The sequence below is a fragment of the Pistacia vera genome, unplaced genomic scaffold (assembly GCF_008641045.1).
Source record: "Pistacia vera cultivar Batoury unplaced genomic scaffold, PisVer_v2 Contig60, whole genome shotgun sequence".
Classification (NCBI taxonomy): domain Eukaryota; kingdom Viridiplantae; phylum Streptophyta; class Magnoliopsida; order Sapindales; family Anacardiaceae; genus Pistacia; species Pistacia vera.
Window position 1 is genome coordinate 451,982 of NW_022196446.1, and position 15,993 is coordinate 467,974.

At 36.1% G+C, this 15,993-nt stretch overlaps 1 protein-coding gene across 4 annotated transcripts; it reads left to right on the forward strand.

Moving 5' to 3' along the window:
• The first annotated feature begins 2,181 nt into the window (after positions 1–2,181).
• LOC116110317 lies at positions 2,182–14,886 on the forward strand. 4 transcript variants are annotated; one of them, XM_031396545.1, is made up of 8 exons: positions 2,182–2,437; positions 2,575–2,707; positions 3,084–3,187; positions 3,669–3,840; positions 3,984–4,124; positions 4,284–4,533; positions 4,620–7,103; positions 14,745–14,886. In XM_031396545.1, the coding sequence occupies exons 1-8, from the start codon at positions 2,406–2,408 to the stop codon at positions 14,795–14,797; spliced, it is 3,369 nt and encodes a 1,122-aa protein (XP_031252405.1). In that variant the 5' UTR covers positions 2,182–2,405; the 3' UTR covers positions 14,798–14,886. The 4 variants fall into 4 exon arrangements, with proteins under 4 accessions (XP_031252405.1, XP_031252407.1, XP_031252404.1 ...); XM_031396547.1 differs by having other exon boundaries at positions 4,623–7,103; XM_031396544.1 differs by lacking the exons at positions 2,182–2,437; positions 2,575–2,707; positions 3,084–3,187; ... (2 more) ...; positions 4,284–4,533; positions 4,620–7,103 and adding exons at positions 9,826–10,078; positions 10,216–10,348; positions 10,725–10,828; ... (1 more) ...; positions 11,625–11,765; positions 11,925–12,174 and having other exon boundaries at positions 12,261–14,886.
• The last annotated feature ends 1,107 nt before the right edge of the window (positions 14,887–15,993 follow it).

Sequence of the window (15,993 nt, forward strand, 5' to 3'; positions counted from 1 at the left end):
ATAGGTGGGAACTGTAGATTCACCAAACCTTGGGAATGTTATAATATTACATAGTAGACATACTGAATGCCTTCGTAGAATATCATGTGATGGTATTAGTGTGGGTGATTATAAAAGTTATATTACTAGGGCATTAGAATGGATAAGCGGTTAGTGAACTGTTTATCGAATATGGTCATTTATGATGAATCACATGGATATTTAAAATGTAGTCAATGATACATCATAAAATCGTACTAGTGTATTATTAATCCTTAAACCTAAGATATCACGGTTGGATTCTGCATAAAAGCATATAGTTCATTTGGTGTATAAACACGAGACTAATCATGTTATGTGTTAATAAGCAGATTTGGCCATGTGTTGATTATGTGTGAGGACAAGTGATAGTCAAGATGGGATTTGTTGACTTGGTATAGATTGATATCAAGTTCCTAGACAAATGTCAACATATATTAGTAAAGGGAAATCTCCGGCTGGGATATATAAAATGTTACCTGAAAGGTTGTTTCATGGTGACACATTTCATATGTATTGATTGTCAATTTGATATAAAATTAAAATAAGGATTTTGACATACCATGAATCCATTTTTAATTGGGATTAGACAACGGAAGGATTTGATTATACAGCGCTTATGATTATAAAAGAGTTCGTTGAAGTATATTTTCATTGTGACTTAGGGGTTATGAAGCATTGCTAGATGCCTACCATAATTAGTGGGAGTTTTGTTCATAAAGAGTTATGACAAAACATATCGGAATAAACTATGATATTGGACCTACAGCTAGGCCACAGTGAACCTAAGAGGTTACATATAAAAACTAAGGAGAATGAAGAAATAGCCAAAAAGAGTTGATTATCCAAAGTTGGCTAGCACTAATCAAGAGTAATAAAATTATTTATATTATTATCATTGAATTAGATTCAATGGAAGGTTATATTAGTTATTATGAATAATTTAAGAGTTAAAATACTAATTGGAATTAAATGGAATTCTAATTCATAATTAATTATTTTCTTTATATTAAATTGAATTTAACAATGGGTTGTAATTGTAAATATATGAACAATTTAAGAGTTAAATTGTTAAGTAAACAATTTAAAAGTTAAATTGTTAATTGTGATTAAATGTTAATCCAATGTTATTATTTAAAGAAGTTTAACAACTTAATAATAATTATGGAATTATTTACAACTTCAAATCAATTATGAAATTATTTAAGGAAGCCCAAAACAATTATTGAATTATTTACAAAGCTACATATATAAAGAAAATGATATATCAATTTTGAGATAGAGATCAAAATTTCTAGGAACCCTAAATGTCTTTCTTGGCCTAATTCTTCTTTTACCTTAGTGTGGATATTCTTTTGTTTAATTTCTCTTGAAATTTAAAGTCTCCAAGGTTGCTAAAGACTTAAGGTAACAAGTTATACCTTACTTGTTTTCAATTTGATTTTTTTTTTTTTGGGCAAAATAGGAATATATATGTTATAGTATCATATGCATCATTCTCCATGCATTCCATCTTTCACACCTCTCGTTAGGGTTTCATTTTTTAATAAAAATTGAAGAAGAGCGTATTGCTGAAAAATATTTGAAAGTAAGATGATTTTTCTAATTCTACTAATTTGGGGGTTAAAAGTAATTTATTAATTAATTTATTAAAGGTAGTATGGTAATAGCACTTTATATACTGTGTCAAAACCAAAAAATACTAACTATGTTAATTTAAGGGTGTGAACAGAATTTATAAAACTATAGGTGGGAACTTGTAATTCATCAAACCTTGGGTATGCTATATTATTTATATATTTATATTATGAAATTGACAAGATAGTACTACCGCTTTGACAATTACAAGGAGACATGATTTAAATGTTTAAAATGACAGGTGGATAGAAACTTCCAATGGTAGACCACACGTGTCGACAGGGGCGACCAATAACGGTAAGACAGAAAGCAGAAACAACGAAGAGGACAAAGACGGAAGGAAGGAAGGGGGTAATTTGGTCATCACAATGTATCGAAAAGTCAGTCTATGATTTAATTAATTAATTTATGTCCATGTAGCTTCACGAATCAGACTTTGACTTATACCCGTTTTACAATGTTAATGTAAATAAGTCCCTCTTCCTATTTTGGAATTGGATTCGTGGGTTTCCTGGATAATGTTAAATTACATCACATGATTTAACCATTACTTCGCTTGTAAGATCCCTTTTTATTTTATTTTTATCGATCACTCAATCGGACAAATCTATATCACATCTTCATATTAGATTTTTATTTTTCTTTCACGAAATAGAAAGCTCAAGACTTTTTCTTCACGGTTACCTCATACTTCAAGTATTAGCGAAGAGAGTGATCGGAATTTTTGCGTTAGTTTGTTGTGAAGCGCAATGCTTCACCGGAGTTTCAAGCCTGCCAAATGGTAATTCTATTGTTCATTTATCGGGTTTAATAGGAAATTCAAATTCTCCTGTTCGATTCATGAATTTGGGACTTCTGTGTGATAATAGCTTGATTTTCGATTTTTTTTTTTTGATAAATTTTGATTTGGTTATGCAGCAAAACAGCTTTGAAGCTTGCGGCATCACGTATAAGGCTATTGAAGAATAAAAGAGGAGCGCAGGTGAAGCAGCTGAAGAGAGAATTGGCTCAATTGCTGGAGTCTGGCCAGGACCAGACTGCCAGAATTCGGGTACTTATTCTTTATTATTATTTTTGGATCTTTCTTTTAATCTCATTAAGTGTTTGGTTTATTTATTCAAATGGATTTTTAATACAATTAATTGTCTTTTTTTTTCTTGTTTTGGTTGATTATTCCAATAATTGGGCCAATTAGTCTATAATCCTGTTACGAGAATTCAGTTTTGGTTTTAACTTGAAGCAAGTGAATGCATCACATATCATTTGCTTTTATGAGGCTTAGACACTGTTTCTTTACTGTGATGAGGAAATTTGAATATAATTCTTTGGCTTTTTATTGGTTGTCTTTGTTAATATGTTCTTGGTGGTCAGATAAAGAGTACTGACTATTTGGCTGATATTTTTTTTTATCCAATTTTGTGTCTCAGGTAGAACATGTGGTGAGAGAAGAGAAAACAATGGCAGCATATGATCTCCTTGAGATTTACTGTGAACTTATTGTGGCCCGCTTGCCGATCATTGAGTCACAGAAGTATGTAATAGTGTCTGATTTTTTGTTGTTCAATGTTAATTTTCACATACAAACACATATGGGTCAGGGAGAAATTGTACCATATTTGCTGAATTTTGAACAAATAGAAGAGGTTGCATATTTGACATTGGAGCTGAATGGTATGGTTCATGTCTGATGCAAAGGAAAACTTCATGTGTAATGTGATCATGTGACTGACCATTCTCACAGATGTACACCCGCATTATTCAGCTTTACTCTTTCAAATGGAGAATTAAGTTATACTCTCTAAATTTAGATATCTGGCATAAAGTTGACTTGGAAAGCTATGAGATGAGAGATTTATCTTTGGGGTGTACTGGCAGGATTTGTCATAAAAAAATGCCCCTAAGCTTTTGTTTGGGAATTTATTTGGTGCTGCAGACAAACTAGTCCATTTTGATATAAAGTTTTATTTGTCATAAGAAATTCACAATTTTTGACCTGCCTCTTATTTTTTCAGAAACTGCCCCATTGACTTGAAGGAAGCAATTTCAAGTGTAATGTTTGCATCTCCAAGATGTGCTGACTTACCTGAACTCATGGATGTACGTAAGCATTTTACAGCCAAATATGGAAAAGAGTTTGTCGCTACTTCTGTTGAACTACGTCCAGATTGTGGTGTAAGTCGCCTGGTAAGTTTTCACAGGATGCATAGCTCGATGATAGCTGAAATTAATAAAATCAATTTGTGCCATTTCCAGAAGTATGCTAGTTAGATGTTATTAAAGACAGCACTTTATCATTAGTCATTAGTTTTATCTTATTATTTTTGCAGTTGGTTGAGAAATTGTCTGCGAAATCACCTGATGGTCCAACGAAGATTAAAATTTTAAGTGCAATTGCGGAGGAACATAACATTAAATGGAATCCTGAATCATTTGGAGAGAAAGATTCAAAACCTGCTGAAGACTTGCTGGTAAAAATAAATTCAGTCCACGTCTTTATTGCTTGACATTAGTTTTGAGGAGACCTCTAGAGTTAGTGAACATTAAATTGCAAAGTGGCCATATTTTGATTTTAATGCATATATTTGTTTCTTAACAAGTATCCTTCTTGAATGAATTTATTTGAGCAGAATGGGCCAAATACTTTTGACAAGGTCAGTAAAATGCCAATGGATCCTTATGTTCAAGCTCCACATAGTCATGATGAAAAAGGACCCTCAAATGTCCATGTTCCACCTAAGAGCAATGAAAATCATGACGTGCCTGGAAACTTTCAAGAGTACAATGCAAGGTCATCGGGTCACTCCCATTACCATACAGATAGTGATGCCACTAAGGCAAAGTGGTCTGCTGCTTCTCATCCGGAACTGAGGCCTACAGGTTAGTGAAGTACTTTTTTAATACGCCATGTTTAAATTTATCCATTTTCTTGTCCATAATCATTAACTATGGTCTTTTCTAAGTAACAGGATCTAGTAATCAAGGGATGGAATTTAGGCAGCCGTATTCTGGAAATGGAAATATTTTTTCCCCTGGTAGCCAAAATTGGAATATGGAATTCAAGGACGCTACTGCTGCTGCACAGGCAGCTGCTGAATCTGCAGAAAGAGCAAGTATGGCTGCCAGAGCAGCTGCAGAACTTTCAAGCCGTGGGCATGACTCATGGCACTACTCAGCAGAGTCACAAAGAGATAAAGAGCCTCGAACATTTTATCACTCAACTAGTGAACATCATGCAAAAGGTCCCATAAATAATGCCCTTGATAGAAGAAATTCTAGGGCAGATTATGAACAAATGCCCAGCAATCAGCAAGATGATATGGCAGGAATTGCTGATAAATTTCACAAAGACAGTTTCAAGAGCATCAATAAATCTAGCCAATCTGCTTCATTGAAGTCCAGTGCAGCCTCTGTTGATGGTAACCCATTGGTGAATAATCTCCAAATGGCTGATCGATATTCTCGAAAAAACTCATCTGAAATTGAGCAGAGTGACCTTTTAGGTCAAGTTAGCTTAGAGAAACAGTCTAGCAATTCGGAGGTAGAATTAATGAATAAATTACAAGACAATGTGAATTTTAAGAGTGTTGATGAGTTTGAAGAAATAAAGGTCAGAAAGCAATCTAGCCGTGCCTCCTCTCATTCTCGTTCAAGCACATTTAGTGATGATCATGATGTTGTATCAAGTTTAGGGGGTGATGCTGACGAGAACCCTTTTGCTATTAATGACAAAGGAGTTGCTCAAAGAAACTCTAATAAAATAAGTTCTGATGAAAATGCTGCTGTGGTCTTTGATGATTATGATTCAGATGAGATTGAATACAAAATTGATTTAGATGGTGAGCGCAAGGGAGATGAACATAGTTTGAATTTCTCATCTCCCAGTAAAACAATGCCTACTCATGTGTTTTCAAATACGAATGCTTGGAGTGATAGGGAAAATATTGATGAGCCCTGGAGGAAATCTACTCCACAATCCCGTTTCTCAATGGAGCACCACTCTGATTCTGTGTTTTCTGAGAGTATGACTAGTACAACAGTTCCTTCACAACCAGATAACGTGTTGTCTGCAACTTTTGATGATTCAGATGGTCCAACTTCAGAAAGTGAAGAGGATCTTGATAAGTCTAAGCTTGTTAGGAACACAGATACAAGTAAACATAATGTTTTCACCAGAACTTCTGAGGTGACCCTCAATGAGAGTCCTGGGTTTATGGATTCTTCTTTTGCAGATAAGGGAGAGGTGGAGTCTGGCCACCCATGGGTAAAGCCATCTTTTGATGTGACACCAGTGGAAGTTCACTCTGGTAGAAACCAAGGAATCAGACTCAATGCTGAATCGGCAAGGAAGTCTGGTTATGGTGATGTGTCCACCAGTCAGTCATCTCCCAGAGTGGCAACATCCCAAGTGGATTTTAATGATAGGGGTGATGATTCATACAACCACTCATTTGATGAGGGGAAGCACCAGCAATCTCAACGACCTTCAAGATTTTCAATAGGACAAGAAGTCAAGGACAATGCTCCCATACCACAGCGAGCCAAACCCATGGAACCTACTGAACCTTCAAATGAGTCTAGTCTGGAAAGTCAAAACGAGTTGAAGCTTGAAAATTTGACTGGTGGTTTGAGAAATAAGGGTTATAAGCGTCCGCCATATATAATGAGCTCATCAGGCAATGCTTCATCACCTAAACAGACAGCCAAGGATACTTCCACAATTAAGGAATCACTTTCTGCAACTGTCAGGGGTTCAATTAATCCTGAAGGCATCAAACGAGATCCATACAATAGGGAAGTGAATGAAGAAGCAGCTGAAAAACCGAGCACTAGATCACATTTTGGTTCTCGTGGTGATGATTCAGATGATGAGCTACCGCAGCACACTTCTGCAAGCAGTAAAGAGCGATACAATAATAAAGCTGGGATTGGAGAAAATAAAAAGTCAAGCTCAAGGAACCAGGTTAGATATTTTGATACTGATGATAGTGATTCTGATGATGATACTCCTAATCAAGCTTTGACGAGCAAAACTCGTATAAACACTGGACTTTCTCAAAGGACAAAAGCCTCTCCTTTAAACTCTGAGAAAACTACAGTTACTTCAGTGGCATCGGTAACTCTGGACTATGGTGAAGAAAGGAATTCTCCTTCATGGAATTTGTATAGTAATGAAACCAGACAAAAGCCCCCATCTCAGAACAAGAGCTCAGGTCGCTTAGGAAGTTCTGAGCGGACTAGGTTGGCAGAACAAGAAGCTTATAAACCAATTCCAGAATCAAAGAGAACATCATCTGAGGAAAGTTTGAGGTCATCAGCAAAGGAACAGCCATCATATTCTCTTCCAAAGAAGGTAACAACAGGTACCGCTGAAAGTTTGAAGACCTCAAGTTCTAGTGTGGAGAGTCCATCTAAGGAGAAAGCTAGTCATGTTCACCCAAAGCTTCCAGATTATGAAATTTGAACAAATAGAAGAGGTGCATATTGACATTGGAGCTGAATGGTATGGTTCATGTCTGATGCAAAGGAAAACTTCATGTGTAATGATCATGTGACTGACCATTCTCACAGATGTACACCCGTATTATTCAGCTTTACTCTTTCAAATGGAGAATTAAGATATACTCTCTAAATTTAGATATCTGGCATAAGTTGACTTGGAAAGCTATGAATGAGAGACTTATCTTTGGGGTGTACTGGCAGGATTTGTCATAAAAAAATGCCCCTAAGCTTTTGTTTGGAATTTATTTGGTGCTGCAGACAAACTAGTCCATTCCATTTTGATGTAAAGTTTTATTTGTCATAAGAAATTCACAATTTTTGACCTGCCTCTTATTTTTTCAGAAACTGCCCCATTGACGAAGGAAGCAATTTCAAGTGTAATGTTTGCATCTCCAAGATGTGCTGACTTACCTGAACTCATGGATGTACGTAAGCATTTTACAGCCAAATATGGAAAAGAGTTTGTCGCTACTGCGTTGAACTACGTCCAGATTGTGGTGTAAGTCGCCTGGTAAGTTTCCAGGATGCATAGCGTGATAGCTGAAATTAATAAAATCAATTTGTGCCTTTCCAGAAGTATGCTAGTTAGATGTTATAAAGACAGCACTTATCATAGTCATTAGTTTTATCTTATTTATTTTGCAGTTGGTTGAGAAATTGTCTGCGAAATCACTGATGGTCCAACGAAGATTAAAATTTTAAGTGCAATTGCGGAGGAACATAACATTAAATGGAATCCTGAATCATTTGGAGAGAAAGATTCAAAACCTGCTGAAGACTTGCTGGTAAAATAATAGTCCACGTCTTTATTGCTTGACATTAGTTTTGAGGAGACCTCTAGAGTTAGTGAACATTAAATTGCAAAGTGGCCATATTTTGATTTTAATGCATATATTTGTTTCTTAACAAGTATCCTTCTTGAATGAATTTATTTGAGCAGAATGGGCCAAATACTTTTGACAAGGTCAGTAAATGCCAATGGACCTTATGTTCAAGCTCCACATAGTCATGATGAAAAAGGACCCTCAAATGTCCATGTTCCACCTAAGAGCAATGAAAATCATGACGTGCCTGGAAACTTTCAAGAGTACAATGCAAGGTCATCGGGTCACTCCCATTACCATAACAGATAGTGATGCCACTAAGGCAAAGTGGTCTGCTGCTTCTCATCAGAACCGAGGCCTACAGGTTAGTGAATTACTTTTCTAGTACACCATGTTTAAATTTATCCATTTTCTTGTCCATATCATTAACTATGGTCTTTTTATAACAATTATTTTATAGGATGCACAGGAATAAAAATAGAGACGAGAATGAGAATAAAAATATGTGGACCTCAGTTATTTACGGTCACCTAAATTAAAAATGTCTTATAAAGGACATGTTCTCGACCAAGGTTTGGCAGATTTACAAGTCCCCACCCATGGTCTCATAAATTCTAGAATCTCACCTTTAAATTAACAAAAAATTATTTAACATAATGGCCAAAGAGTAAATTAATCATTTATACCGCGTTAAATTTGAAATAAAAATTAACATTTTAAAATAACCTTTCATATCTCAAAATTGACAAAGTGTCACTATCGCCACCAGCGGTGGTGGTGACAGGTTGGAGCTGATTTTGGTCAATTTTCTCTATCAAAACTAACAAAAATAATCAGCTTATCATTTTCCAAGTGTTTCACAACTTTGATAGCCCTTGATTTGACTAATTTTTGCCGATTCTTGCCACCCAACTCCACCACGCGCGACAACTATTTTCGGCCTATACCTGATGTCGTTGGCCTTCCTCAACACCACCATCTTCCTCCCTCAGTCCTTAGACCAAAACCTCTATGACACCTCACTTGTTTACTTTGTCAATCATCGGCCACTACCACCTTTGTCTGTGACTTCTCAAGCTTTTTCCAGTCAATCCTAACATTGGAAATAACCCTCGTCACCACCTATCACTTCTTCGACATCTACTCTCCAAAACCACCCACCAACCTGACCTTGTTAGCCCATCAGTCGTTGTCCACCTCTCCTTAGGGTTTCGGTTTTTTTTATAAGAATTGAAGAAAATAGTGTTATTGAAAAATATTTGAAAGTAAGATGATTTTTTCTAATTCTATTAATTTGAAGGTTAAAAAAATAATTTATTTGTTAAGGGCAACATGGTAATAGTAGTTTATATACTGTGTTAGAATCCAAAAATTACTAACATTATTAATTTAAGGGTGAGAATATAAAATTTGTGAAACTAGAGGTAGGAAACGTAGATTCACCCAAGTATCGGTAGATGTCGTTACTCTATGAAACTATGGGTATGAAATTGACAATATAAATATACTGCCGCTGTAACTATTACAAGGAGGCACGATTTTAATGTTTAAAATGACAGGTGGATAGAAACTTCCAATCGTAGACCACACGTGTCGACAGGGCTGACCAATAACCGCAAGACAGAAAGCAGAGACAACGAAAAGGACAAAGACGGAAGGAAGGAAGGGGGTAATTTAGTCATCACAATGTATCGAAAAGTCAGTCTATGATTTAATTAATTAATTTATGTCCATGTAGCTTCACGAATCAGACTTTGACTTATACCCGTTTTACAATGTTAATGTAAATAAGTCCCTCTTCCTATTTTGGAATTGGATTCGTGGGTTTCCTGGATAATGTTAAATTACATCACATGATTTAACCATTACTTCGCTTGTAAGATCCCTTTTTATTTTATTTTTATCGATCACTCAATCGGACAAATCTATATCACATCTTCATATTAGATTTTTATTTTTCTTTCACGAAATAGAAAGCTCAAGACTTTTTCTTCACGGTTACCTCATACTTCAAGTATTAGCGAAGAGAGTGATCGGAATTTTTGCGTTAGTTTGTTGTGAAGCGCAATGCTTCACCGGAGTTTCAAGCCTGCCAAATGGTAATTCTATTGTTCATTTATCGGGTTTAATAGGAAATTCAAATTCTCCTGTTCGATTCATGAATTTGGGACTTCTGTGTGATAATAGCTTGATTTTCGATTTTTTTTTTTTGATAAATTTTGATTTGGTTATGCAGCAAAACAGCTTTGAAGCTTGCGGCATCACGTATAAGGCTATTGAAGAATAAAAGAGGAGCGCAGGTGAAGCAGCTGAAGAGAGAATTGGCTCAATTGCTGGAGTCTGGCCAGGACCAGACTGCCAGAATTCGGGTACTTATTCCTTATTATTATTTTTGGATCTTTCTTTTAATCTCATTAAGTGTTTGGTTTATTTATTCAAATGGATTTTTAATACAATTAATTGTCTTTTTTTTTCTTGTTTTGGTTGATTATTCCAATAATTGGGCCAATTAGTCTATAATCCTGTTACGAGCATTCAGTTTTGGTTTTAACTTGAAGCAAGTGAATGCATCACATATCATTTGCTTTTATGAGGCTTAGACACTGTTTCTTTACTGTGATGAGGAAATTTGAATATCATTCTTTGGCTTTTTATTGGTTGTCTTTGTTAATATGTTCTTGGTGGTCAGATAAAGAGTACTGACTATTTGGCTGATATTTTTTTTTATCCAATTTTGTGTCTCAGGTAGAACATGTGGTGAGAGAAGAGAAAACAATGGCAGCATATGATCTCCTTGAGATTTACTGTGAACTTATTGTGGCCCGCTTGCCGATCATTGAGTCACAGAAGTATGTAATAGTGTCTGATTTTTTGTTGTTCAATGTTAATTTTCACATACAAACACATATGGGTCAGGGAGAAATTGTACCATATTTGCTGAATTTTGAACAAATAGAAGAGGTTGCATATTTGACATTGGAGCTGAATGGTATGGTTCATGTCTGATGCAAAGGAAAACTTCATGTGTAATGTGATCATGTGACTGACCATTCTCACAGATGTACACCCGCATTATTCAGCTTTACTCTTTCAAATGGAGAATTAAGTTATACTCTCTAAATTTAGATATCTGGCATAAAGTTGACTTGGAAAGCTATGAGATGAGAGATTTATCTTTGGGGTGTACTGGCAGGATTTGTCATAAAAAAATGCCCCTAAGCTTTTGTTTGGGAATTTATTTGGTGCTGCAGACAAACTAGTCCATTTTGATATAAAGTTTTATTTGTCATAAGAAATTCACAATTTTTGACCTGCCTCTTATTTTTTCAGAAACTGCCCCATTGACTTGAAGGAAGCAATTTCAAGTGTAATGTTTGCATCTCCAAGATGTGCTGACTTACCTGAACTCATGGATGTACGTAAGCATTTTACAGCCAAATATGGAAAAGAGTTTGTCGCTACTTCTGTTGAACTACGTCCAGATTGTGGTGTAAGTCGCCTGGTAAGTTTTCACAGGATGCATAGCTCGATGATAGCTGAAATTAATAAAATCAATTTGTGCCATTTCCAGAAGTATGCTAGTTAGATGTTATTAAAGACAGCACTTTATCATTAGTCATTAGTTTTATCTTATTATTTTTGCAGTTGGTTGAGAAATTGTCTGCGAAATCACCTGATGGTCCAACGAAGATTAAAATTTTAAGTGCAATTGCGGAGGAACATAACATTAAATGGAATCCTGAATCATTTGGAGAGAAAGATTCAAAACCTGCTGAAGACTTGCTGGTAAAAATAAATTCAGTCCACGTCTTTATTGCTTGACATTAGTTTTGAGGAGACCTCTAGAGTTAGTGAACATTAAATTGCAAAGTGGCCATATTTTGATTTTAATGCATATATTTGTTTCTTAACAAGTATCCTTCTTGAATGAATTTATTTGAGCAGAATGGGCCAAATACTTTTGACAAGGTCAGTAAAATGCCAATGGATCCTTATGTTCAAGCTCCACATAGTCATGATGAAAAAGGACCCTCAAATGTCCATGTTCCACCTAAGAGCAATGAAAATCATGACGTGCCTGGAAACTTTCAAGAGTACAATGCAAGGTCATCGGGTCACTCCCATTACCATACAGATAGTGATGCCACTAAGGCAAAGTGGTCTGCTGCTTCTCATCCGGAACTGAGGCCTACAGGTTAGTGAAGTACTTTTTTAATACGCCATGTTTAAATTTATCCATTTTCTTGTCCATAATCATTAACTATGGTCTTTTCTAAGTAACAGGATCTAGTAATCAAGGGATGGAATTTAGGCAGCCGTATTCTGGAAATGGAAATATTTTTTCCCCTGGTAGCCAAAATTGGAATATGGAATTCAAGGACGCTACTGCTGCTGCACAGGCAGCTGCTGAATCTGCAGAAAGAGCAAGTATGGCTGCCAGAGCAGCTGCAGAACTTTCAAGCCGTGGGCATGACTCATGGCACTACTCAGCAGAGTCACAAAGAGATAAAGAGCCTCGAACATTTTATCACTCAACTAGTGAACATCATGCAAAAGGTCCCATAAATAATGCCCTTGATAGAAGAAATTCTAGGGCAGATTATGAACAAATGCCCAGCAATCAGCAAGATGATATGGCAGGAATTGCTGATAAATTTCACAAAGACAGTTTCAAGAGCATCAATAAATCTAGCCAATCTGCTTCATTGAAGTCCAGTGCAGCCTCTGTTGATGGTAACCCATTGGTGAATAATCTCCAAATGGCTGATCGATATTCTCGAAAAAACTCATCTGAAATTGAGCAGAGTGACCTTTTAGGTCAAGTTAGCTTAGAGAAACAGTCTAGCAATTCGGAGGTAGAATTAATGAATAAATTACAAGACAATGTGAATTTTAAGAGTGTTGATGAGTTTGAAGAAATAAAGGTCAGAAAGCAATCTAGCCGTGCCTCCTCTCATTCTCGTTCAAGCACATTTAGTGATGATCATGATGTTGTATCAAGTTTAGGGGGTGATGCTGACGAGAACCCTTTTGCTATTAATGACAAAGGAGTTGCTCAAAGAAACTCTAATAAAATAAGTTCTGATGAAAATGCTGCTGTGGTCTTTGATGATTATGATTCAGATGAGATTGAATACAAAATTGATTTAGATGGTGAGCGCAAGGGAGATGAACATAGTTTGAATTTCTCATCTCCCAGTAAAACAATGCCTACTCATGTGTTTTCAAATACGAATGCTTGGAGTGATAGGGAAAATATTGATGAGCCCTGGAGGAAATCTACTCCACAATCCCGTTTCTCAATGGAGCACCACTCTGATTCTGTGTTTTCTGAGAGTATGACTAGTACAACAGTTCCTTCACAACCAGATAACGTGTTGTCTGCAACTTTTGATGATTCAGATGGTCCAACTTCAGAAAGTGAAGAGGATCTTGATAAGTCTAAGCTTGTTAGGAACACAGATACAAGTAAACATAATGTTTTCACCAGAACTTCTGAGGTGACCCTCAATGAGAGTCCTGGGTTTATGGATTCTTCTTTTGCAGATAAGGGAGAGGTGGAGTCTGGCCACCCATGGGTAAAGCCATCTTTTGATGTGACACCAGTGGAAGTTCACTCTGGTAGAAACCAAGGAATCAGACTCAATGCTGAATCGGCAAGGAAGTCTGGTTATGGTGATGTGTCCACCAGTCAGTCATCTCCCAGAGTGGCAACATCCCAAGTGGATTTTAATGATAGGGGTGATGATTCATACAACCACTCATTTGATGAGGGGAAGCACCAGCAATCTCAACGACCTTCAAGATTTTCAATAGGACAAGAAGTCAAGGACAATGCTCCCATACCACAGCGAGCCAAACCCATGGAACCTACTGAACCTTCAAATGAGTCTAGTCTGGAAAGTCAAAACGAGTTGAAGCTTGAAAATTTGACTGGTGGTTTGAGAAATAAGGGTTATAAGCGTCCGCCATATATAATGAGCTCATCAGGCAATGCTTCATCACCTAAACAGACAGCCAAGGATACTTCCACAATTAAGGAATCACTTTCTGCAACTGTCAGGGGTTCAATTAATCCTGAAGGCATCAAACGAGATCCATACAATAGGGAAGTGAATGAAGAAGCAGCTGAAAAACCGAGCACTAGATCACATTTTGGTTCTCGTGGTGATGATTCAGATGATGAGCTACCGCAGCACACTTCTGCAAGCAGTAAAGAGCGATACAATAATAAAGCTGGGATTGGAGAAAATAAAAAGTCAAGCTCAAGGAACCAGGTTAGATATTTTGATACTGATGATAGTGATTCTGATGATGATACTCCTAATCAAGCTTTGACGAGCAAAACTCGTATAAACACTGGACTTTCTCAAAGGACAAAAGCCTCTCCTTTAAACTCTGAGAAAACTACAGTTACTTCAGTGGCATCGGTAACTCTGGACTATGGTGAAGAAAGGAATTCTCCTTCATGGAATTTGTATAGTAATGAAACCAGACAAAAGCCCCCATCTCAGAACAAGAGCTCAGGTCGCTTAGGAAGTTCTGAGCGGACTAGGTTGGCAGAACAAGCAGCTTATAAACCAATTCCAGAATCTAAGAGACCATCATCTGAGGAAAGTTTGAGGTCATCAGCAAAGGAACAGCCATCATATTCTCTTCCAAAGAAGGTAACAACAGGTACCGCTGAAAGTTTGAAGACCTCAAGTTCTAGTGTGGAGAGTCCATCTAAGGAGAAAGCTAGTCATGTTCACCCAAAGCTTCCAGATTATGAAACATTAACTGCACACTTACAGTCTCTCCGAAAAAATCGCCAGTAAATGTACTTATGTTCTTATAAAAATATAGGTTATTTTGATATGATGTTCATGTTGGTTTTTTCATTTTATACTGTATACATTATATAATTTGACTGATGGATGATGATGCAAGAGGCGAATAACGTTTGATTGGAATCTGTAATTTATCTGTCTTTCCGAATCGAGTCTATTTGTTCTATGTGCCTGTAAAGCCAAAATTGAGGTAATGTTTGTTACAACATTTGCTACAATGAAATAAACAAGCTTGTTTGGGGACATCGGAGATTGAAGCTATGGAATAGGCTGCTTTACCTGATGTTCTGTCGCTTTTCTGGCTTAAGTTGTTCAGGGTAAAGTATCTTTCTGTTATTATGATACTATGAAGAGAATAAGAAAATAAATTCTGGCGTTCAACATGAATTGACTGTCGTTGAGTGCATCAGAATGAGGTCATTACACGGGAAAAAACTTGTGGATGCACGTACAACCAATTGATAGTGTGCATGTCCATCACAACCAATGACATAAATCACTTTTATTGGTCGGTAGTATGTGTATCTATTGTATTTATTAGTTGATAGTATGTATATCTGTTGCATGAAAAGATTATCTGGGGGAGATATATTCTCTATTGCGGCACAGTTAGAGGTTTGAGGAGTCTTTTTGAACGATGCGGTAGCAGTTGTGTAATTTGTAATTGGATTGATGCGGCTGGCTAAAAACTGGTAATGTAGGATCCCATGGTATAACTCCAAGACTTTCGATCATTCTTCTAAATGATTATGATCGTGCTTAGGAAAATGCTAAGCAATTTTCTTTTTTAAATTGTGAAAAATGATGAGAATTATTCATTGTATTTTGTGTAACTCGGTATTAAAAAAGAAAAAACTAAATTATCAAACTAACTGCTGCTTAAATCAAAGTGCAAGCTTTATTCATTCAAAGGGTTTCTATTGAAGTACATAAACATTAAGAATTCTACAATGATAAGTGACAAAAGTAATTTTACTGAAATGAGAGATTAAATAATTTATCAAAATATTTGATTAGATAAACACTGAAAACACCTTATATTATATACCAATTTGACCTGTTTAACATATTTCCTCAGACTTACAATAACATCATCCATTAGATATATATAGTATCAATAATAAAGTACAGAAGAAACGGAAAGAAAAGTGAGTAGTTTGACNTTTTAAATTGTGAAAAATGAT